Source organism: Anomaloglossus baeobatrachus, chromosome 4 (genome assembly GCF_048569485.1).
Source record: "Anomaloglossus baeobatrachus isolate aAnoBae1 chromosome 4, aAnoBae1.hap1, whole genome shotgun sequence".
Lineage (NCBI taxonomy): Eukaryota > Metazoa > Chordata > Amphibia > Anura > Aromobatidae > Anomaloglossus > Anomaloglossus baeobatrachus.
In genome coordinates this window covers 279,454,250-279,479,689 of record NC_134356.1, presented here as the reverse complement: position 1 = coordinate 279,479,689, position 25,440 = coordinate 279,454,250, and the positions used below count along the sequence as shown (strand labels likewise).

The window sequence follows — 25,440 nt, the reverse complement described above, 5'->3', positions numbered from 1 at the left end:
AAAACCTGCACGCTCACAGGCCCATGTCTTACTGGACCTTGTAAAAAAATGGCTGCAGCCGGAGACCTTGAACCCCGCACAGATGATTGAGCGGGTGGTGATTGAACGGTTTGTGCGGACTTTGCCAGCCCCCATTCAACGGTGGGTGAGACAGGGGGACCCCGGTACCCTAGACCAGCTAGTGAATTTGGTGGAACGCTACACAGCTACCCAGGAGTTGGTCCGGGACTCTGCTTCATGGCGGGCACTCCGTAGGGATACGCCCCCTTCACAGTTGGTAAAAGACTCCCGTCCCTCCTCGGGTGCTGCCCCGTCTTCAGCCCAGGCAGAGAGTAAACCCCAGACTAAGGTCAGCCGGAGTCCCGGTTCCCCAAAGTCAGACACCCGAAACAGGGTCACCTCTGCTGTTATGTGCTGGCGGTGCCATCAGCTCGGGCATGTGATGGCACAGTGCCCACTCACAACAGAACCCATGGACTGCCGGTACGCTCGCCGGGTATCAATGTAAGCCCATACTGTTTGTACCGCAAGCACTGTTACTATGGGGGAGGAGCCCCATCTCTGCAAAGTACGTGTTAATGGCTATACAGCAGAGGCTTTGTTGGACTCAGGAAGTGTAGTGACTCTTGTACATGCCTCCTTGGTCTCCGGGGAAAACCCTACGGGACATAAAGTAGGGGTACTTTGTATTCATGGAGACCTACGTGAATACCCTATGGAAAGGGTCACCATTGCTACCTCGTGTGGAGAGGTTCAACATGAAGTGGGGGTGATGAAATTACTTCCATATGCTGTTATTTTGGGAAGAGACTTGCCCCTGTTCTGGACATTATGTGGGAGGCGACCTAGCCCTCCGAGGTGTATGATTGAACCAGGCCCTGAGCCGGACGATCCCGACTCAGGGATACCTGCCGTAGGGGTCACCAGTATAGGGACAGAGTGTAACCCTGCCAGGTTTCCCCTAGAGGTAATGGCAGGAGAGGTTGAGCCACCCGAGGCAATCCCGGAGTTGAACGTGTCTCCAGATAATTTCGGAACAGCGCAGCTCCGGGACCCCACATTGGCTCCTGGACGTGGAAATGTACAGGTAATTGATGGGGTACCCCAGCGGCCTGGTGCCAGGCTGGAAACTCCCTACATGGCTCTAAAGCGAGAGTTGCTCTATCGGGTTGATACAATCCGGGGGGAAATAGTGGAACAGTTGGTGGTCCCTCAGCCGTACCGCCGTCAGACCTTGGAATTGGCTCATAACCACCTAATGAGTGGGCACCTAGGTGAAGAGAAAACGCGGGAACGCATGTTTCAGCGGTTTTACTGGCCAGGGGTCGGCGCAGAAATTAAGAGGTTCTGTGAGTCCTGCCCAGTTTGTCAGTTGACCGCACCAACGCAACGTTTCCGTAGTCCTCTGATACCTTTACCCATTATAGAGGTGCCTTTTGAGCGGATTGCTATGGATCTGATCGGACCCATTGTAAAATTAGCCCGTGGTCACCAGCACATCCTGGTAGTGATGGATTACGCGACACATTATCCGGAGGCCATTCCACTACGTCACACCTCGGCGAGGCTTATTGCTCGGGAGTTGTTTGCTATGTTCTGTCGCGTGGGGTTACCCAAAGAAATCCTGACCGATCAGGGCACTCCCTTTATGTCTAAAATTACAAAGGAACTGTGCAAACTCCTCCAGATCAAGCAGCTACGCACGTCAGTGTACCATCCCCAGACTGATGGTCTAGTGGAACGTTTTAATAAAACTCTGAAGGCTATGTTGAAAAAGGTGGTCTCCAAAGAGGGGAAAGATTGGGACATGTTATTGCCCTATTTAATGTTCGCTATCCGCGAGGTCCCACAATCTTCCACCGGGTTCTCGCCATTTGAGTTACTGTATGGCAGACATCCGCGGGGACTGCTGGATATAGTTAAGGAAACTTGGGAACAGGAGCCCACCCCTCACAAAAGCACAGTGGAATACGTTATGGGTATGCAGGATCGTATCACGGCAATAATGCCCATTGTTAAAGAGCATTTGCTGGATGCTCAGGCAGCCCAAAGTACTCAGTATAATAGAAAGGCCTCCATCAGGTCTTTTAAACCGGGAGATCGTGTCTTAGTCCTGATACCTACTGCAGAAAGTAAGTTCTTAGCCAAATGGCAAGGTCCCTATGAGATCCGGGAGAAAGTGGGGGAAGTAAACTATAAGGTGTATCAGCCAGGTAGAAGAAAACCAGAGCAAATCTACATTGTAAACCTGCTGAAGGCATGGAAAGACAGGGAATGTATGGTGGCTGACGTAACGTTGGACCTAACCTTTTCAGGTGCCTTGACAACAACAAAGGAGGAGTCCCCTGATGATGAATTGGGAGTGAGGATAGGGGATTCTCTCTCAAAACAGCAGAGACGGGAGTCTCGGAGGTTAGGGCAGCGGAATACGAATGTGTTCTCAAGCCTACCAGGCCGAACAACCGTAATCCACCATGATATTGTCACCGAGCCTCAAGTAAGGGTACGCCTGAGGCCATACCGGGTACCAGAGGCTCGTAGGCAAGCCATTGCGGAGGAGGTAAAAAAGATGCTCCAACTAGGGGTTATTGAAAAATCCACGAGCGAATGGGCCAGTCCCATTGTACTGATCCCGAAACCAGACGGTTCTTTAAGATTCTGTAATGACTTCCGAAAGTTAAATGAGGTTTCGAAATTTGATATGTATCCCATGCCCAGGGTCGACGAGCTGATAGAGAGACTGGGACGGGCCCAGTACTTCACGACTCTCGATCTCACTAAAGGTTACTGGCAGGTGCCGCTGACAGAGGCGGCAAAAGAAAAGACCGCTTTTGTCACGCCAGGGGGGCTCTATCACTATGTTGTCTTGCCATTTGGTTTACATGGGGCTCCGGCCACATTTCAGAGATTAATGGACATAGTGTTAGAACCCCATCAACCATATGCCTCCGCATATTTGGATGACATCATCATCTATAGCAGTGACTGGAGCACCCACTTATCTCAGGTACAAGCGGTAGTGGATTCGCTCAGAGCTGCTGGTCTGACGGCGAATCCAAGCAAATGTGCTATGGGTCTCAAAGAAGCCTGTTACTTGGGGTATGTGATAGGCCAAGGGGTTATCAAGCCACAAGTAAACAAAATCGAAGCCATTCAAAACTGGCCTCGTCCCCTTACCACAAAACAGGTAAGAGCCTTTCTGGGTATAATGGGGTATTACCGACGATTCATACCCAATTTTGCTGGAAGGTCGGAGCCTTTGTCCGATCTTTTGAAAGGGAAGAAGTCGGTCATGGTCCACTGGAATACACAAGCAGAGGAAGCCTTTCAGGTGCTAAAGGTAGTCCTATGTGGTCAGCCTGTCCTTGTCAACCCTGACTTTCAAAAGGAGTTTATAGTACAGTCAGATGCCTCTGAGGTGGGTCTGGGTGCAGTTCTGTCCCAGGAGGTAGATGGAGAGGAGCACCCGGTCACCTATTTGAGTAGAAAACTCACCCCAGCAGAGAAGAACTATAGCATAGTGGAGAAGGAGTGCCTGGCGAATAAAATGGGCTCTGGAATCCCTCCGCTACTACCTGCTGGGCCGACACTTTCGCCTGGTGACAGACCACTCCCCTTTGGTCTGGATGAGGAATGCTAAGGAGAGAAATGCTAGAGTCACCAGGTGGTTTCTCTTCTTGCAGAACTTTCACTTTTCTGTGGAACACCGGGCTGGTAGGTTGCAGGGCAATGCGGATGCCCTGTCCAGAGGTCCCTGTATGTTGGCAAAAGTTCAACCCCGCCCGTTTGAACTGAGGGGGGGGATATGTGAGGCAGTGACAGGGGTAATATTTGAAGACCGCTATGTGTCCCCCAGAATGTGTCTGGAAACCCTCTGAGTTTGCCATAGCTATTACTGGGAGTATAGCACAAAGGGTAACAGGGAGACAGATCCCTCCTCCCAGTCCAGGTTTTGTAGCAATCCTCATGTCCGGCATTTTCGTTTAAATCATGCAGAGCACAGAAGGGTGTGTCTCAGTTGAGAGCCAGGCTTGGTGAAGCTAACACATGCTGTGTGAGCTGGGCTGGCTCTGTGTGGAGTGAACACAGGCCAAGAGTGTGAGCCTAGGAGAACCTTACACAGATCCCTGCGGTTAACGGGGTCCTAAGGTAACAAGACTTTTTGATGCAAAGAATTTGTCTATATGCACCGGCTGTGATCCGGAAGAGACTTTGACAGTGGGAAATTGGATCTATTTATGCTGCAACAATAAATAGACTGTTGGTGTGAACACGCTACTGCCTCACGTTTTTGCCCAAACAACGCTGCTACCTCACAATATATATATATATGTATATTATATATATTAGTGTATATATAACACTATGTAATAAAATATGTGAGTGGCAAAAAAAAGTTTTCAACAAAGACCTACTAAATAAAATTTGTGCAGTCTATGAATTTGTTGTAAGGGATAGAATTGCCTCCATCAGATCCTCCTTCGCAGATGACCTCAAATCTGACCTAATAATTTTAAGGCTACAGAACAACCTCTCTACAGTAACTTGGGTTGGAGGCAAAGCCGTAACCACATGGGCAACATTTCTAACAATTACCGGGTATAAAGGAATTGCCTCATGCACAGTCAGTTTTGATGAACGGTTGAATTTTTCTATTTCTTTGAGAGCAAGTGAAAAATTTTACTGAAATCTGGTCAATCTGCTGCTATAGGAGACTGAGTGAAATCTTTTTCCTTGAGGCAATGCTTTGCCTGCTTCATGTCATCCAAATACTTGTCAAAGTTAAACTCATCTGATGAGGATGAAGATATGGCAGCAGTAGCACTGTCAGGACCCAAGTCCTCTTGCGCCTGACAGTCCTGTAGGCCACTCATATCAACTGCTACCTAAGTCAGAGCTTCTTTTCCTTTAGTAAGCTGTTGATCATCAAGCAGTATATGATGACTTGGGTCCACATAAACAGCTGCCAGAAAAAAAATATTTTCCAATAGCTGTGTCTCTCTCTGTTTCATTGAAGCAGAAATGCCATCTGCGATTAAACCTCCTCTTTGGGACAGGCAAAATAGCAAGTTCCTCCACTCCCTTATAAAAAATGCCAGGGGTTAAATACTCAGCTTGTAATTTTTTTGTCAAGATAAATGGGTGATTAAGCAATTCCTTCAATTCAGCCACCTGTGTCCATACATTTAGTGTTACCTGAGGGTTCGCCATATCTATAAGAAACGGTTTTAGTTCAAGCAATCGCTCAATCATTAACCCCTTTACGACCCATGACATACTGGGTATGTTATGGATCATATGCAGTTAATCCCCGCCCCCTGCCGTGGGCAGGCCGCGGCGATCCGCGCACATACTGTATCAGCTGATTTCAACAGCTGACATGTGTACCTGCTAGTTGCGAGTGGAATCGCGTTCTACCCGTGACTATTAACCCCTTACATCTCGCTGCCAAAATCTGGCAGCGAGATGTATATGCGCGCCGCCATTATGCTGACTTACTCCACCCCATCGAAAGTCACGTGACTTCCGGTGGTTGCCATGGTAGCACAGGGTCATGTGATGACGCCTGTAGCTAACATGAGTCACTTCCTCTCAATGCCTTAATACAGCCGGCATTGAAAGTAAAGCAGCATATCTGCAGATTTTAGCTCTGTAGCTGTGATAGAAATATGGCAGAGCGATCAGATTGCTGATCGCTATAGCCCCCTTGGGGGACTAGTAAAATAAAAAAAAGGGAAAAAAAAAGTTTTAAAAAAAATAAATAAAAAACACCTAAAAGTTCAAATCACTCCCCTTTCACCCCATTGAAAATTAAAGGGTTAAAAAAAATAAAAAATATACACATATTTGGTTTCGCTGCCTTCATAAATGCCCGATCTATCAAAATATAAATTTAATTATTCTGATTGGTAAATGGCGTAGCAGCAAAAAAATTCCAAACGCCAAAATTACGTTTTTTGGTCGCTGCAAATTTTGCACAAAATGCAATAACAGGCGATCAAAACGTAGTATCTGCGCAAAAAGTACAGTTAAAAACGTCAGCTCAAGACGCAAAAAATAAGCCGTCACTGAGCCATAGATCCAGAAAAATTAGAACGCTACGGGTTTCGGAAAATGGCGCAAAACGTGCACCACTTTTTTTGGACAAGCTTGTGAATTTTTGTAACCCCTTAGATCAGTGTTTCTCAACTTCAGTCCTCAAGACCCACCAACAGATGATGTTTTAAGGTTTTCCTCAATATTAGATAGGGAATAATTCAATCACCTGTGCAATCCTAGAAACCTGATTGAGGAAAACCTCAAAAACATGATCTGTTGGTGGGTCTTGAGGACTGGAATTGAAAAACACTGCCTAAGGCCCCTTTCACACGTCAGTGATTCTGGTACGTTTGTGCTTTTTTTTAAACGTACCAGAATCACTGACATACGCAGACCTATTTATAATGAATGGGTCTGCTCACACATCAGTGATTTGTCACTGCACGTGTCTCCGTGCAGCGTACCCGCGTGTGCGTGATTGCTGCACGGAGACATGTCCATTTTTTTCTGGCATCACTGATGTTCCACGGACCACGCAGTGGTGTGATCCGTGAAACACGTGCCAGAAAAAAACGTACTTTTAAAATAAAAAACATTTTAACTCACCCGGCTTCAGGCGCGCTCTCTGCAGCCTGTTCTCCCTGCTCCTTCTGTGCCGGCTGATTACTGTCACGCATATTCATTATGCGCGACACAGCCGACCCGGAAGCAGCTGCTGCGGGGGTCACCGCAGGCCGGATGCTGCGTCGCAGGAGCGATCAGCACCATGGACAGCGGGAGCGGGCGCAGGTGAGTGAATCTCTAAGTGCAATCACGGGCCACGGAGAACGGAGCCCGGATTGCACTTAGACAACCCACGTGTGCCGTGATTTTCGGCACACGCAGGGACATGTGCGTGTTTTACACGCCAGTGAAAAACGTCACTGTTTTTCACTGACGTGTGAAACGGGCCTTTTAGGCTTCTCTCACATGTCCGTGAAAAACCACACACTTTTTTCATGGACGTGTCAGAGGTGCGTTTTGCCCTCCGTGAGCCATGTTTATGGCACACGTGTGTTATCCGTGATAACACACGGAGAACGGGAACTTTCTACTCACCTGTCCCTGGCGTCGCTTTCCATGGTTCTGATCTTCGGTCTCCGGTCCTGCCGACTCCCCGCTGCTGCTGCTTCCGGCTGCAGTGAAGTGAATATTCAATTAGCATAATGAGCGGCGGTCGGCAGCAAGTGACAGCAGCGGCAGAGACAGGAGGGCTGGAGAAGGTGAGTAAAGGTTTGTTTTTTTTCTCACAGACACGTCTTCTCTCCGGTGCGTGTCACATGGAACACATCCGTGTGGTCCATTTGCATTACGTGTGACCCGTTTGCTTTCCGTGTGACACCAGTGATGCCGGAGAGAAAACGGACTTGTCGACGTGAGAAACACACGGACACACGTAAGTACGGAACGGACACACGTTCCGTGCGCAAATACTTACGTGTGTCCAAAACCATAGGAATACTTAGGTCTACGTGTGTACGTATCTCCGGTACGTGAGAAAACTGCCAAACACGTACCGGCACGTACGTGTGAAAGAGGCCTTAGATACAAGTAAAACCTATACATGTTTGGTATCTACAAACTCACATCGACCTGAGGTATCACACCGACACATCAATTTTACCATATAGTGAACATGGTGAATAAAATATCTCAAAAACTAATGTGCGATCACACTTTTTTTTTGCAATTATTCCGCATTTGGAATTTTTTTGCCGTTTTCCAGTACACTATATGGTAAAACGTATGGTTTCATTTAAATCTACAACTCGTCCCACAAAAAACAAGCCCTTATATGGCAAGATTGACGGAAAAATAAAAACGTTACGGCTCTTGGAAGAAAGAAAGGAAAAAAACAAACAGAAAAACGCAAAATACCCGGGGGCTGAAGGGGTTAAAAAAGTGCTGCCCCACCAAGTGGCTTGATCGACAATTGCCCCTTTCCCAGCACGTCTCTTTAAGGGCCGTTTCAGATCAGCGGTATTCTGCCACACTCGCAGATCCGGCACAAGGGCACTACAGTACTTTACAGTTCACAGACAGTGCGGCAAGTCCCGGTCATATGCTGCCACATGCTCCGGTCACATGACCCTATGTGCCCGGAGCTTGCCAGTGAACTGTAAAGTACTGTACTGCCCTTATGCCAGATCTGCGAGTGCGGCAGAATACCGCTGATCTGAAACGACCCTTAGATGGAATCAATTTTAGGGGTTCTGGCAGCAATAACCAATTTCCTCACTTTTCCAATCAGATTTCCAGCATGTCTCTCTTGCAGACTATCTCTTATTGCCAGCTGCAGCATGTGCCCAACACAGCGCATATGATGAATAGGAAAGTGTTTTGAAGTAGCTGCAACAAGATCATTTAATTCTAAAGTATCATTTTGCTGTTCTTCTGTTGTAATATCTGTTTGTTCCTCAGTTACATGAACAGCACTGTGGCTCCATCTCACACATACTGAATCCTAAATTCTCTTTTAGCTGTTGTTCATTACTCTCATTCATCAGTTTAATTGTACTTAACATGTTTGAAGCATTGTTCATTATTTTTCTAATCTGCTTTTGCTATTGAAAACATTATTTATGAGCTCAAAAACCTTTCAGGTGATGTGGTTTTTTAAAAAGCTGATCTGCTTTTGCAGCTGAAAAACGTATCCTCAAAAAACGCAGCAAAAACGCTGTGTGTGAATGCAGCCTTAGATCAGGAATAGAACAACCATTTATAGGACATTTCATAACTTTTCCAAATTCCTATGAAAAAATAATCAGCACATTCTGCATTGAACCGCTGTACCCAATTTATTATATATTTTAGGAGTCGGAATCAGTCCATTTTATACCGACTATGACTCCACCAAAATGAACACCGACTCCACGACTCTGACTCCACAGCCCTGGTGAGGACAAAACATCAGTGGAAGGAGAAGAAAGGTGAGTACTTGTTTTTTTCTCATATAAATCAGTGAGTACATGGGGAGGCATTGGTGGGGGGCTGGCTGCAGGACTCATGGAGGCCTGGAGGGGCTGGCTGCAGGACACATGGAGGCCTTGGGGGGCTGGCTGCAGGACACATGGAGGCCTTGGGGCAAGGGGGCTGGCTGCAGGACACATGGAGGCCTTGGGGGGAGGGGGCTGGCTGCAGGACATATGGAGGCCTGGGGGGCGGCTGCATGACACATGGAGGCCCTGGGGGGGCTGGCTGCATGACACATGGAGGCCTTTGGGGTGCTGGCTGCATGATACACGGATGCATGGGGGTGCTGGCTGCATGATACATGGATGCCTGGAGGGGCTGGCTGCATGATACATGGAGGCCTGGGGGTGCTGGCTGCATGATACATGGAGGTCTGGAGGGGCTGGCTGCATGATACATGGAGGCCTGGAGGGGCTGGCTGCATGACACACGGAGGACCTGGTGGGACTGGCTGCATGACACACGTAGGCCCTGGTGGGGCTGGCTGCATGACATATGGAGGCCCTGGGGGTGCTGACTGCATGATACATGGAGGTCTATGGGGCTGCATTATTCATGGAGGTCTATAGGGCTGCATAATAAACATGAAGGTCACCTTATACATGAACTGTAGGGGTGCATTATACATGGAGGAGTATGAGGCTGCATAATACAATATGAAGATTTATGGGGTTGCAATATAATACATATAGGACTATGGGGGCTACATTATAATATATGGAAGACTATAGAGGCTACCTTATACATGGACTATGGGGGTGCGTTATAAAACATGGAGGACCATATGGTGCAGTATAGTATATGGAGAACTATGAGGTGGATTATAATACATGGAGAACTATGGGAAATTCATTATAATAATTGCTATGAGGGTGCATTATAATATATGGAGGACTGTGTGGTGCAGTATAATATATGGAGGACTATGGGAGTTACATTATAATAATTGGAGGGATATAAGGGCTACTTTATACATGGAGGCCTATGGGAAATGCATTATAATACATGGGGGACTATGGAGCTGCATTCTAATATATGAAGGTTTATGCGGGACCCTTTATACTATATGGAAGGCTATGTGGGGGCCATTATGGTATTTGGAGAACTATATACGAGGGGGGACAAAGATACAAGCATGGGATGGGAATGTTTTGTGGTGAAGGAAAAAGGCTCTTTCCCTCAGCACCCAGCTTTCCCATGCTCTGATATACATCATCTCTCAGTACCCAGCTTTCCTATGCTCTAATATGGGAAAGCTGGGTTCTGAGGGAAAGATGTATAGCAGAGCATGGGGAAGCTGGGTGCTGAGGACAAGGTGGATCTCAGAACATAGGAAAGCTGGGTGCTGATAGAGGGATTTCAGAGCATGGGAAACCTGGGTGTAGTGGGGAAAAGCCAAGTGTCAGCGTCATTATCCTGTACCCCGAGTGTCAGTGTCATTATCCCGTACCCCAAATGTCGGTGTACGTGGACCAAATTTTGCACCAGGGCCCATGAAACTCTAGTTACGCCACTGTGCACATGTATCCGAAGATAGTCAGCTGGGGCAGCCATACTGCACATATACTCAGACATACAGCTAGCAGATGGCAGCCATACTGGACATGCACCCGGACATACAGTCAGGGACGGCACGGCAGCCCTACTGCACATGTACCCGGACATAGAATAATCGCCAGACAGCAGCCATACTCCTGTCTGCCGGCAGGAGGAGCCCGTGAGATGGCGCACAGCTCACACTGGGAAATGGCGGACGAGTAGTCTGTGATATTGCATCATATGGTGAGGGGGCCGGGGCCGTACACTGACGAGATGGAGGAAGGTGAGAGCAGCTCGGAGCTCAGGTAGGTAAAGGGTGTAAGCGGGGCGGTCTGGCGGGAGAGCACGGAGCCATCCGGTCTGCGCTGCTTCTAGTAGTAGCGGCCGTCGGTGTTTCCCGGCGCGCGATACCGGTAACTCTGCAGCATATACCTAACATAGCGGCAGCCACCACCGTATAATGCCGGTACATGCACCGACACATGAGTGTTCCCTGTTATTACAGTGTGAGTGGCCTTAATCCCCCTCATGTACTGTCCTCAGCCCTGGCTGCAGTGATAATGGAAGGTGGCGTCTCCCCTCAGTGTGCGCTACACAATACACATTCATGTATATGAGGGGGAATTACCCCGCCATGGGACAGCAGGCCTCGTGGAGGCTGCACGGAGTCATCCCGGACACTGGTGCTAGCCTTGGCTCCTCCGGTATCGGCTACTCGTCACAGTCCACAGGGAGTGGAGCCGCGGACACGGGAGCTGTGGGGGCCGCCGGCGTGAGGCCGCAGGACACGGGAGCTGTGGGGGCCGCCGGCGTGAGGCCGCAGGACACGGGAGCTGTGGGGGCCGCCGGCGTGAGGCCGCAGGACACGGGAGCTGTGGGGGCCGCCGGCGTGAGGCCGCAGGACACGGGAGCTGTGGGGGCCGCCGGCGTGAGGCCGCAGGACACGGGAGCTGTGGGGGCCGCCGGCGTGAGGCCGCAGGACACGGGAGCTGTGGGGGCCGCCGGCGTGAGGCCGCAGGACACGGGAGCTGTGGGGGCCGCCGGCGTGAGGCCGCAGGACACGGGAGCTGTGGGGGCCGCCGGCGTGAGGCCGCAGGACACGGGAGCTGTGGGGGCCGCCGGCGTGAGGCCGCAGGACACGGGAGCTGTGGGGGCCGCCGGCGTGAGGCCGCAGGACACGGGAGCTGTGGGGGCCGCCGGCGTGAGGCCGCAGGACACGGGAGCTGTGGGGGCCGCCGGCGTGAGGCCGCAGGACACGGGAGCTGTGGGGGCCGCCGGCGTGAGGCCGCAGGACACGGGAGCTGTGGGGGCCGCCGGCGTGAGGCCGCAGGACGCGGGAGCTGTGGGGGCGGCCGTTGTAATACAGTACACTGCGCTGTGGCCGGTGTGGCTCAGTCACTGAGCGGTGGGGGCGGCCGTTGTGACAGTACACTGCGCTGTGGCCGGTGTGGCTCGGTTACTGAGCGGTGGGGGCGGCCGTTGTGACAGTACACTGCGCTGTGGCCGGTGTGGCTCGGTTACTGAGCTGTGGGGGCGGCCGTTGTGACAGTACACTGCGCTGTGGCCGGTGTGGCTCAGTCACTGAGCGGTGGGGGCGGCCGTTGTGACACAGTACACTGCCCTGTGGCCGGTGTGGCTCAGTCACTGAGCGGTGGGAGCGGCCGGTGAGTCGTCCGCAGCTGGTGAGTCAGCCGGTCATGCTCAGACATGCTGTGTGCGCACGGATCTAGCCCTGACTTGCCCACTGCCGCCTCTTATAGGACGCTGCGGCTCCTGCACCTCTCTGTACAGGCGAGCGCGGCTCTGCACTGCAGCACTTTACCTCCCCTCCTATGTATTTCCCAGGTAAGAGCGTAATACTTCTCTGCTGACTACAGCCCGTACTATGCAGGTCACAGTCTATAGTGCCACTAAACCCTCTTATAACCCCATATGTTGTGGTCCCTCTACTAATGCACATTCGTTAATGATGGATGACATCTTTATATTTGTCTATCTTCTTCTTTTACTACTTTTGGCTATAACATGTAATAAAGGCTTATAGTCTTTTAGCCTGTATATGCCCAGGGATGACATATCACTGTATGCTCTCTAATGGCCCATGTATGATCGGGGATATGGGTTACATGTATGCAGATATCACTGTATGGACTCTAGTCTTGTAGTTGGAATAGAGATTAAATCTCTTTTTGGTTTTGCAGGCAAGCGTGCAATATGAATATATCATCACATACAGATTGTCTACAGCGGTCTGCCATCATGAGCCCAGATAAAGAGACTCTGGTGAGTTAAATGTCATTATTATTATTTATTGCGCACCATTGATTCCATGGTGCTGTACATAAGAAGGGGGTTACATACAGAAGTAACAGTAGACAGACTTCATGAGCCCAGATAAAGAGACACTGGTGAGTTAAATGTCATCTCATTTAGTTCATAACAGCATGGAACCTGGGCCTGTCCCGTGATAAAGAATTGACTACTGTTAGGGGGTTTGAGGTAACATTTCATTTCTATATTAGATCATTCCTTCTGTTAATAGCTTATTATCTGCGACATGCTACATCTCATTATCTTGTGCATCTGTACAAGACTGTCAGGTATCTATGGTTATAAAGGGGTTGTCCATTACTAAACCCTTCAGGGCCCAGTACATGCTGACCTCTGTGGTGTTATTCCGTCATGGTTGCACTACTATTCTTGGCGTGTCACAAGATTGCCATAGCTAATTGTCAGCTGCTCATTGGGATTGGGTGCAGCTCATCAATACACCCATCAGAGTGGATGTTAACAGTTATGACGGCTGCTTGTAGCAATTACGTGACACAACATTTTCACGTGAGCTACCAAGAATAGTGTGGCCAAAGTTGCTGGAATAGCGCAGTTGTGAGCGATAATTATACATTGTTTGTTTTTATTGAGCACTGAAGTGACTAAACAGTGGTTTCGTGGATAATCACCTTTACAACAGATTGAAATTAAGTGCCAGTCTAACCAACTGGATCTGTCTTGCTGCTGAAACATTTTTAGGCCCCCTTCACACGTCCGTGTCTCCGGTACGTGTTTGGTCTGTTTCCTCACGTGCTGGAGATACGGGCACATGTAGACCCATTAAAATCAATGGGTCTGCGCTCACGTCCGTGTTTTGTCATGGACCGTGTGTCTGTGTGGAGCATACGCGTGCGCCACACATAGACGTGTCCATTTCTCTCCGGCATCACGGGTGTCACACGGACCGCACGGATGTGATCCGTGTGACACGCACCGGAGAAAACATACGTGCCTGTGAAGTTAAAAGAATTTCTGTACTCACCTTCTCCAGTGTTCCTGTCTCTGCTGCTGCTGTCACTTGCTTCCGACCCCCACTCATTATGTTCATTGCATATTCACTCCACTGCGGACCGGAAGCAGCAGATGCGGGGAGTTGGCAGAACGGGAGACTGAAGATCAGCACTGCGGATAGCAAAGCCAGGGACAGATGAGGAGAAAGTTCCTGTTTTAACACACGGAGAACACACGTGAGCCATAAACACGGCACACGGAGGGAAATACACACCTTTGACACATCCATGAAAAACGTGCGTGATTTTCACGGACGTGTGAAGGAGACCTTAAAGAGACTCCGAATGAGCCCAGAATGACTGTTCAAACCAAGTGCAGACACTCATGCATTAGTGGAAAATCTAACTGCACCCTCGCCCCTGATTGTTTCCCCTCTCTCTCCACACTCCCCTCTTTGATTGACAGCTCTAGCTTTATAGAGAGAGCGTGAAAACAAGCATGTGCGAAGAGGTATTCCATTTTTGGCCACACTGTGGTGCTCTGAGTGCCTGTACTTGTTTTGGATAGTCATTCTGTGCTCATGAGTCCGGAAGTAACCTGCTGACCAGGGCTGTGGAGTCGGTAAACCAAACCTTCGACTCCGACTCCTCAATTTCTCTTGCACCGACTCCGACATATATTGCTTATAGTTAGGTGAAAAATATATTGTAATACATGAACATGTGCATGTGAACATCAGACATTTAATAATTTTTATGATACAATAATCAAGATATTTGGATAGAACATAAAATATATTTATTGGAATACAACTTTAAACACAAACTGTAATAAATTGTAAATATGTAATACACTATGTAATATACAGTAGATTACATATATATCTTGTGTGTGTGTATGTATGTATGTGTATATATACTGTATTTTCCGGACCATAAGGCGCACCGGATTATAAGCCGCATTAGCAATGAGCGCCGGCTAAGGCGCCTAGGTTCATATATAAGGCGCATCGGATTATAAGCCGCGGCGCATTAAAGTGAACCTGTCACCAGTTTTATGGCCCCTAAGCCGCGGCCAACACCAGTGGGCTCTTATATACAGCATTCTCACATGCTGTATATAAGAGCGCAGGCTGCGCTGTACAGCATAAAAATCACTTTATAATACGGTACTCACTGAAACCGGTCACTCCAGTGCTGCTTGTTTAGATGGGCGGCGCTGTTCTCTTGAGACTGGCGCCTCCTCTTTCGGACATCTTGCTCCTCTGTCTTCTGAAGCTTGTGTGCATGACGCGTCCACGTCATACACACTCCCCAGCACTGAGGTCCTGCACAGGCCCTCAGTGTCGGCGAGTGTGTATGACGTGGACGCGTCATGCACACAGGCTTCAGAAGACAGAGGAGCAAGATGGCCGAAAGAGGAGGCGCCGGTCTCAGAGAACAGTGCCGTCCATGTAAACAAAGTGATTTTTATGCTGTACAGCGCGGCCTGCGCTCTTATATACAGCATCTTAGAATGCTGTATATAAGAGCCCACTGGTGGTGGCCACAGCTTAGGGGCCATAAAACTGGTCAAAGGTTCACTTTACCGTAAATGAAACAAAGCTCAGACTACTGTAGGTCAAAATTTATTTAACTCTTTCACAATACGTAACTCTCGTTGTTCAGTTGTACGGTAATTGCAAATCAATACATTTTCAGTTCATTCTTCCTCCACAAATCCATCAAATTCTTTATCTTCAGTGTCGGAGTTTTAGGCTATGTGCGCACGTTGTGTACTAGCCCTGCAGAAATTTCTGCAGCGATCTGAATAGCACACGTGTGCTTCAAATCGCTGCAGAAAATGTCCGTAGAGAAAAAAAAAAGCCGATTCCATGCGCTCTGCCTGCAGCTCCTCCCATAGACAGAGCAGGAGCTGCCGGCAAAGCGCACGGAAGAAGTGACATGTCACTTCTTAGAACGCAGCGCTTCGGGCAGCAGCCGAAGCGCTGCGCTTTAAGATGCCACGTGCGCACGGCCCCTGCACAATCTCCATAGACTACAAAGCGCAGCGTAACTGCATGTATTTACGCAACGTGCGCACATAGCCTAACAGTTGGGCGATTTCTTTATCAAGCATTCTCGGGTCCCCCTCATCATTATCTGAGTCGGTCTCGTTGCAGCTGCTTAGCTCTTCAGTGATGATTCCAGCCTTCCTGAAAGCTCGGATTACACTGGAGACTGATACGTTTTTCCAGGCATCCACGATCCACGGGCACATAGTGGCATAACTTGCCCGGCGTTGCCTTCCTGTGTTGGTGAATGTGTGGTCACCTTCTGTCATCCAATGCTCCCACGCAGCTCGCAATTTAACTTTAAATGACCTGTTGATGCCGATATCTAGTGGCTGGAGCTCTTTGGTTAATCCACCCGGAATTACGGCAAACTCTGAATTAGTTTTCTTCACTTGGGCTTTGACATTATCGGTCACATGGGCGCGCATGGAGTCACAAACCAATAGGGATGCGGATTTGTGAAAAAAACCATCCGATCTCTTGACGTAGACCTCCCTCAGCTACTCAATTATCTTCTCGTCCATCCGGCCTTTTGGGTTAGCTTTGATGATGACACCAGCAGGAAACTTTTCTTTGAGTAAAGTCTTTCTCTTGAAAATGACCATGGGTGGTAGTTTCTGGCCATTAGCCTGACAGGCGAGAACTATAGTAAAAGAGGACTTCTCGTTTCCTGTGGTGCGTATAGATACCGTACTGGTCCCTGTTTTCTCAACAGTACGATTTACGGGGATATCGAAAGTGAGGGGGACCTCATCCATGTTAGTGATGTGTTCTGGCTGGATGTTCTTTTCATTTATCTTGGTTCTGCAGTAGGTGCGGAAAATGGCCAGCTTCTCTTTATAATCCTTTGGCAGTTGCTGGCAGACAATAGTTCTGGTGCGGATGGAGAGATTACGTCTTTTCATAAAACGAAAGCACCATGAAGGACCTCCTCGAAACTCTGTGATCTCCATGTCGCGTGCTAACGCTGTGGCTTTCAGTCGAATAGAGACAGTGGAGACGCTTCTACCAGCGGTTCTCTGTTCGATAACCCACTGTTCTATTTTGTCCTCCAACTGTGGCCATCTTGCTTTGTTTCCTCGGAAACTCAGTTTGGTCTTCTTTACCTGGCGCAGTGCATCTTCTTGTTTCCTCCAATTACGCACCATAAATTCATTTATGTTGAATTCTCTTGCAGCTGCTCTATTTCCATGCTCTACTGCATGATTTTTAGCTTTAATCTTAAAATCTGCATCATAAGCATGTCGCTTAACAGGAGGCATTTTTGGGGCACAGATAACCCGCGCACAGATCTGTACATATCACCGCACTCAGTGAGGCTCCTGACTACGGTGGCCGTAATGCTCAATCCATGTACTGTACTGTATCCATATATAAAGCGCACCGGGTTATAAGCCGCACTTTCGATTTCTGAGAAAATCATAGGCTTTTATGTTCGCCTCATGGTCCGGAAAATACGATATATTTTATCTATCTATCTATCTATCTATCTATCTATCTATCTATCTATCTATCTATCTATCTATCTATCTATCTATATATATATATATATATATATATATATATATATATATATATATATATATATATATATATATATATATATATATATATATATATATATAATGTGTGTGTATATATATATGTATATATAATGTATATATATATACCGTATATACTGGCGTATAAGACGACTTTCTTTGTCGCTCCATTGGGAGACCCAGACAATTGGGTGTATAGCTTCTGCCTCCAGAGGCCACACAAAGTATTACACTTAAAAGTGTAAAGCCCCTCCCCTTCTGCCTATACACCCCCCGTGCATCACGGGTTCCTCAGTTTTCATGCTTTGTGCGAAGGAGGCAGACATCCACGCATAGCTCCACAGCTTAGTCAGCAGCAGCTGCTGACTATGTCGGATGGAAGAAAAGAGGGCCCATAACAGGGCCCCCAGCATGCTCCCTTCTCACCCCACTCTTGTCGGCGGTGTTGTTAAGGTTGAGGTATCCATTGCGGGTACGGAGGCTGGAGCCCACATGCTGTTTTCCTTCCCCATCCCTTTAGGGCTCTGGGTGAAGTGGGATCCTAATCGGTCTCCAGGCACTGAGACCGTGCTCCATCCACAGCCCCTGGGGACTCTGCTGGACAAGGAGCCGAGTATCGTCAGGGACAAGGCCCTGCTACTTTGAGGTACTCTGTGTCCCCGTGGGGACCGCGCACAGAAACACTCCAGCATTGCTGGGTGTGTTAGTGCGCCGGGGACCGCAGCGCTGACCGCGCTTGTGCCATCACACACTGCAGCGTGGCTGGGTGTGTTAGTTTACTGGGGACTACCGCGCTGACCGCGCGCTGCCATTTCACACTGCAGCGCGGCTGGGAGTGTTAGTACGCCGGGGACTACCGCGCCGACCGCGCTTATACGCCGGCCGCGCTTATAACTTTAGTCCCCGGCTTTTGCGGCCTAGTCTCACTCTTTTCCCGCCCCCAGGCCTGCCAGTCAGGGGAAGGGCGGGACGCTGTACGGACGTCAGCACTGAGGGCTGGAACATGCTTTGCATACTCCACCCCCCTCACTGTGCACAGTGGGGCACCAGATTCCCGCACTTTTTAGGGCACGCCCACGGCCCCCTCCTCTCCTCAGGACGCCGGCAGCCATTCCTGTCAGCTCTTCTGACGCTGGAGAGGGGAGACAAGCTCTGGGAGACCCAGGCAGGGATTCTGGTGACCACACAACCGCTTTGAGCGGGCGGTAAGCAGCACCTGAGGTGCTGGCCCCACTAGTGCAGAAGTGTACATATAGATTATATGATTATAGGCTATACTTTACACTGTATGGTGCACGGTTGATTTTTGGCTATATACCCTCCTGGATTGCTCAGAGGAGACAACAGCATGTCGTCCGCAAAAAGCAAGGGTGCCAAAGCACAGGCTTACTATGCTGCCTGCGCCGCATGTACGGCTATACTACCGGCAGGTTCCACTGACCCTCATTGTGTGCAATGCTCGGCCCCTGTGGCACTTACTCAGCCGGAGCCTCTGCTAAGGGTGACCCAGGGGGAACCACCTGCTAACACTGTCCAGGTGACGGGGACGGAGTTTGCAGTTTTTACTGATAGACTTTCTGAGACTATGGCTAAGATACTAGAAGCCTTGCAGTCCAGACCGGTATCTCAGACCATGGGCACTGTGGAATCATTGCACCCTGGTCCCCCTCAGTTGGAACAACAATGTCCTCCCGGGGTGTCTCATAGATCCCAGGGTGAGGTCTCTGACACGGACCGCAGCCCCAGACCGCCTAAGCGAGCTTGCTGGGAAATTCCCTCGACATCATCACATTGTTCAGGGTCTCAGCGGGAGGACTCTCTGTATGATGAAGCGGAGGTAGCTGATCAGGATTCTGATCCTGAGGCCGCTCTCAACCTTGATACTCCTGATGGGAACGCCATAGTGAATGATCTTATCGCGTCCATCAATCAAATGTTGGATATTTCTCCCTCAGCTCCTCCAGTGGAGGAGTCAGCTTCTCAGCAGGAGAAATTCCGTTTCAGGTTTCCCAAGCGTACGAGTATGTTTCTGGACCACTCTGACTTCAGAGAGGCAGTCCAGAAACACAGAGCTTGTCCAGATAAGCGTTTTTCCAAGCGCCTTAAGGATACACGTTATCCCTTCCCCCCTGACGTGGTCAAGGGCTGGACTCCGTGTCCCAAGGTGGATCCTCCAATCTCCAGACTGGCGGCTAGATCCATAGTTGCAGTTGAAGATGGGGCTTCACTCAAAGATGCCACTGACAGACAGATGGAGCTCTGGTTGAAATCCATCTATGAAGCTATCGGCGCGTCTTTTGCTCCAGCATTCGCAGCCGTATGGGCACTCCAAGCTATCTCAGCGGGTCAGGCGCAAATTGACGCAGTCACACGTACGTCTGCGCCGCAAGTGGCGTCCATAACCTCTCAAACGTCGGCATTTGCGTCCTACGCTATTAATGCTGTCCTGGACTCTGCGAGCCGTACGACGGTTGCAGCCGACAATTCGGTGGCAATACGCAGGGCCTTGTGGCTACGGGAATGGAAGGCAGATTCGGCTTCCAAAAAGTGCTTAACCAGTTTGCCATTTTCTGGCGACCGTTTGTTTGGTGAGCGATTGGATGAAATCATCAAACAATCCAAGGGAAAGGATACATCCTTACCCCAGGCCAAACCAAACATACCCCAACAGAGGAGGGGACAGTCGAGGTTTCGGTCCTTTCGGGGCGCGGGCAGGTCCCAATTCTCCTCGTCCAAAAGGCCTCAGAAGGATCAGAGGAACTCCGTTTCATGGCGGTCTAAGTCACGTCCTAAAAAGACCGCCGGAGGTGCCGTTACCAAGGCGGCTTCCTCATGACTTACGGCCTCCTCACACCGCATCCTCGGTCGGTGGCAGGCTCTCCCGCTTTTGCGACACCTGGCTGCCACAGGTAAAAGACCGTTGGGTGAGAGACATTCTGTCTCACGGTTACAGGATAGAGTTCAGCTCTCGTCCTCCGACTCGATTCTTCAGAACATCTCCGCCTCCCGAGCGAGCCGATGCTCTTCTGCAGGCGGTGGGCACTCTGAAGGCAGAAGGAGTGGTGGTCCCGGTTCCTCTTCAGCAACAGGGTCACGGTTTTTACTCCAACCTGTTTGTGGTTATAGCATCAGAGGTTAAAATTTAACTTTTAATCTAGTATTAAAATCCTTGTAGACTAAAACATTAACCCAAAGTTCTCTGGATTGCTGTCGTTAAACAGCCCTCACAGCCCCAGAGAACCTATGACATAACAAACCAATCAAAAAAACACAACAAACACAAAACAAAATTGAGTATGATGGTTAACACTCCAAAAAGGACAGTGGTCCAATATGAGTATATAAAAAAATCATCAAAAACAACTCCATATAATAAACATATAGTGCACGGTAATCCTCAAAGAGGAATTTACCAATTCAAAATTTATAGAATGAGTTAGGTTTGATCTCACCCATTCTTGCAGCTTGGGGTGCAGAAGGCTTCCTCTATATGGGTCCACACAGCGTCAGCTGGCCCTATACTGACCCTAGAAGACCTTCATAATGTCTAACACCCCAAAGCTTCTGCTCTTACAAGAACAGACCACATCTAGTCCTCTCTTGTGCCCCTACAATATTCCTGGCCCTCGTCCCGACGCGTTTCATCAATTCCGACTCATCAGGGGACTTCAGTATTGCATTTAGAGGTAACAGGTCCTACACCCAGACTCAGGTGGGTGTAGGACCTGTTACCTCTAAATGCAATACTGAAGTCCCCTGATGAGTCGGAATTGATGAAACGCGTCGGGACGAGGGCCAGGAATATTGTAGGGGCACAAGAGAGGACTAGATGTGGTCTGTTCTTGTAAGAGCAGAAGCTTTGGGGTGTTAGACATTATGAAGGTCTTCTAGGGTCAGTATAGGGCCAGCTGACGCTGTGTGGACCCATATAGAGGAAGCCTTCTGCACCCCAAGCTGCAAGAATGGGTGAGATCAAACCTAACTCATTCTATAAATTTTGAATTGGTAAATTCCTCTTTGAGGATTACCGTGCACTATATGTTTATTATATTGAGTTGTTTTTGATGATTTTTTATATACTCCTATTGGACCACTGTCCTTTTTGGAGTGTTAACGATCATACTCAATTTTGTTTTGTGTTTGTTGTGTTTTTTTGATTGGTTTGTTATGTCATAGGTTCTCTGGGGCTGTGAGGGCTGTTTAACGACAGCAATCCAGAGAACTTTGGGTTAATGTTTTAGTCTACAAGGATTTTAATACTAGATTAAAAGTTAAATTTTAACCTCTGATGCTATATTCCCTAAATTTGAAGAGGTCTATTCTCCTACATCAGGAGTTGCTGAATTGACAACCTGTTTGTGGTTCCAAAGAAGGACGGGTCTTTCCGTCCTGTCCTGGACCTAAAACTGCTCAACAAACACGTAAAGACCAGGCGGTTCCGGATGGAATCCCTCCGCTCCGTCATCGCCTCAATGTCCCAAGGAGATTTCCTTGCATCTATCGATATCAAAGATGCTTATCTCCACGTACCGATTGCTCCAGAGCATCAGCGCTTCCTGCGCTTCGCCATAGGAGACGAACACCTCCAGTTCGCGGCACTGCCGTTCGGCCTGGCGACAGCCCCACGGGTTTTCACCAAGGTCATGGCTACAGTAGTTGCGGTCCTCCACTCTCAGGGTCACTCGGTGATCCCTTACTTAGACGATCTGCTGGTCAAGGCACCCTCTCAAGAGGCATGCCAACACAGCCTCAACGCTACTCTGGAGACTCTCCAGAGTTTCGGGTGGATCATCAATTTTCCAAAGTCAAATCTGACACCGGCCCAATCGCTGACATATCTTGGCATGGAGTTTCATACCATCTCAGCAATGGTGATGCCCCCGCTGAACAAACAGCGGTCACTGCAGACAGGGTTGCAATCTCTCCTTCAAGGTCAGTCACACCCCTTGAGGCGCCTCATGCACTTCCTAGGGAAGATGGTGGCAGCAATGGAGGCAGTCCCGTTCGCGCAGTTTCACCTGCGTCCTCTTCAATGGGACATCCTACGCAAATGGGACAGGAAGTCGACGTCCCTCGACAGGAACGTCTCCCTCTCTCAGGCAGCCAAAGCTTCCCTTCGGTGGTGGCTTCTTCCCACTTCATTGTCGAAGGGGAAATCCTTCCTACCCCCATCCTGGGCGGTGGTCACGACGGACGCGAGTCTGTCAGGGTGGGGAGCAGTCTTTCTCCACCACAGGGCTCAGGGTACGTGGACTCAGCAAGAGTCCTCCCTTCAGATCAATGTTCTGGAGATCAGGGCAGTGTATCTTGCCCTAAAAGCGTTCCAGCAGTGGCTGGAAGGCAAGCAGATCCGAATTCAGTCGGACAACTCCACAGCGGTGGCTTACATCAACCACCAAGGCGGAACACGCAGTCGGCAAGCCTTCCAGGAAGTCCGGCGGATTTTGATGTGGGTGGAAGCCACGGCCTCCACCATATCCGCAGTTCACATCCCGGGCGTAGAAAACTGGGAAGCAGACTTTCTCAGTCGCCAGGGCATGGACGCAGGGGAATGGTCCCTTCACCCGGACGTGTTTCAGGAGATCTGTTGCCGCTGGGGGATGCCGGACGTCGACCTAATGGCGTCCCGGCACAACAACAAGGTCACGGCATTCATGGCACGATCTCACGATCACAGAGCTCTGGCGGCAGACGCCTTAGTTCAGGATTGGTCGCAGTTTCAACTCCCTTATGTGTTTCCACCTCTGGCACTGTTGCCCAGAGTGTTACGCAAGATCAGGGCCGACTGCCGCCGCGCCATCCTCGTCGCTCCAGACTGGCTGAGGAGGTCGTGGTACCCGGATCTGTGGCATCTCACGGTGGGCCAACCGTGGGCACTACCAGACAGTCCAGACTTGCTGTCTCAAGGGCCGTTTTTCCATCTGAATTCTGCGGCCCTCAACCTGACTGTGTGGCCATTGAGTCCTGGATCCTAGCGTCTTCAGGGTTATCTCAAGAGGTCATTGCCACTATGAGACAGGCCAGGAAACCAACGTCTGCCAAGATCTACCACAGGACGTGGAAGATATTCCTATCTTGGTGCTCTGATCAGGGATTTTCTCCCTGGCCATTTGCATTGCCCACTTTTCTTTCCTTTCTTCAATCAGGATTGGAAAAAGGTTTGTCGCTCGGCTCCCTTAAGGGACAAGTCTCAGCGCTCTCTGTGTTCTTTCAGAAGCGTCTTGCCAGGCTTTCTCAGGTACGCACGTTCCTGCAGGGGGTTTGTCACATTGTCCCTCCTTACAGGCGGCCGTTAGAACCCTGGGATCTGAACAGGGTTCTGATGGCCCTTCAGAAGGCACCTTTTGAGCCTTTGAAGGATATTTCTCTTTCTCGCCTTTCGCAGAAGGTGGGCTTCTTAGTAGCAGTCACATCACTTCGGAGAGTGTCTGAGCTAGCAGCGTTGTCATGCAAGGCTCCTTTCCTGGTGTTTCACCAGGACAAGGTGGTGCTGCACCCGGTTCCGGAATTCCTTCCTAAGGTGGTATCCACCTTTCATCTCAATCAGGATATCTCCTTACCTTCTTTTTGTCCTCATCCAGTTCATCAATGTGAAAGGGATTTGCATTTGTTAGATCTGGTGAGAGCGCTCAGAATCTACATTTCCCGTACGGCGCCCCTGCGCCGCTCGGAGGCACTCTTTGTCCTTGTCGCTGGTCAGCGTAAGGGGTCACAGGCTTCCAAATCCACACTGGCTCGGTGGATCAAGGAACCAATTCTCGAAGCCTACCGTTCTTCTGGACTTCCGGTTCCCTCAGGGCTAAAGGCCCATTCTACCAGAGCCGTGGGTGCGTCCTGGGCTTTACGGCACCAGGCTACGGCGCAGCAGGTGTGCCAGGCGGCTACCTGGTCGAGCCTGCACACTTTCACCAAACACTATCAGGTGCATACCTATGCTTCGGCGGATGCCAGCCTAGGTAGACGAGTCCTTCAGGCGGCGGTTGCCCACCTGTAGGAACGGGCCGTTTTACGGCTCTATTATGAGGTATTATTTTACCCACCCAGGGACAGCTTTTGGACGTCCCAATTGTCTGGGTCTCCCAATGGAGCGACAAAGAAGAAGGGAATTTTGTTTACTTACCGTAAATTCCTTTTCTTCTAGCTCCAATTGGGAGACCCAGCACCCGCCCTGTTCCCTTCGGGCTGTTGTTTTTTCGTGTACACATGTTGTTCATGTTGAATGGTTTCAGTTCTCCGAAATTTCTTCGGATTGAAGTTACTTTAAACCAATTTATTTGCTTTCCTCCTTCTTGCTTTTGCACTAAAACTGAGGAACCCGTGATGCACGGGGGGTGTATAGGCAGAAGGGGAGGGGTTTACACTTTTAAGTGTAATACTTTGTGTGGCCTCCGGAGGCAGAAGCTATACACCCAATTGTCTGGGTCTCCCAATTGGAGCTAGAAGAAAAGGAATTTACGGTAAGTAAACAAAATTCCCTTCTTTTACCCCCTTAAAATAATGGCTACAGTGGGGGGTCGTCTTATACGCCGGATATACGGGGGGGGGGGGGGGGGGTGTATATATATATGTACACTGCAGCGTCCAGGGGAGGTGGGGGCAGCAGCTCTGGAGCACAGGGGAACGCTGCGGGCTGCAGCCTTTGATCTCCTGCACCCGCTCATATAATATGCACAGCCGCTGTCCATCTCCAATGTTGCTGAAATCGCACGCAGTGAGGGGCTGGGGCAGCGGTGCATATTATATGAGCCTGCGTCCCAGTGTGGTCGCACATGCCCACCCCTGTGTTAGATTTGGCCCCCAGGCTGCTGCTCATTCTAAAATAAAAAAGCGTTTCTTACCCCTGCAGCGTTTCTCCCCGTGTCCCTGCTTCCACTGTGATCAGGCAGGCAGAGAGCTCAGCCTGCTGTGCCGATCACATGACCGCACTGAGAACCAGGAAGTGGAAGAACAGAAACACGGAGCCAGACAGGAGGG

General features: G+C 49.6%; 1 protein-coding gene across 3 annotated transcripts in view; it reads left to right on the top strand.

Moving 5' to 3' along the window:
* Positions 1-10,730: 10,730 nt before the first annotated feature.
* The window catches only part of MDM2 (MDM2 proto-oncogene), a 62,089-nt gene continuing 47,379 nt past the window's right edge, over positions 10,731-25,440 (top strand). Inside the window, exons 1-2 of one of the 3 annotated variants that reach the window (XM_075344875.1) lie at positions 10,731-10,895; positions 12,792-12,873. In XM_075344875.1, the coding sequence (XP_075200990.1) occupies positions 10,831-10,895; positions 12,792-12,873 (147 nt within the window). In that variant the 5' untranslated portion in view covers positions 10,731-10,830. Of the gene's footprint in view, positions 10,896-11,347; positions 12,436-12,791; positions 12,874-25,440 lie in introns of those variants that run through there. The other 2 variants (XM_075344877.1, XM_075344876.1) reach the window with 2 other exon arrangements.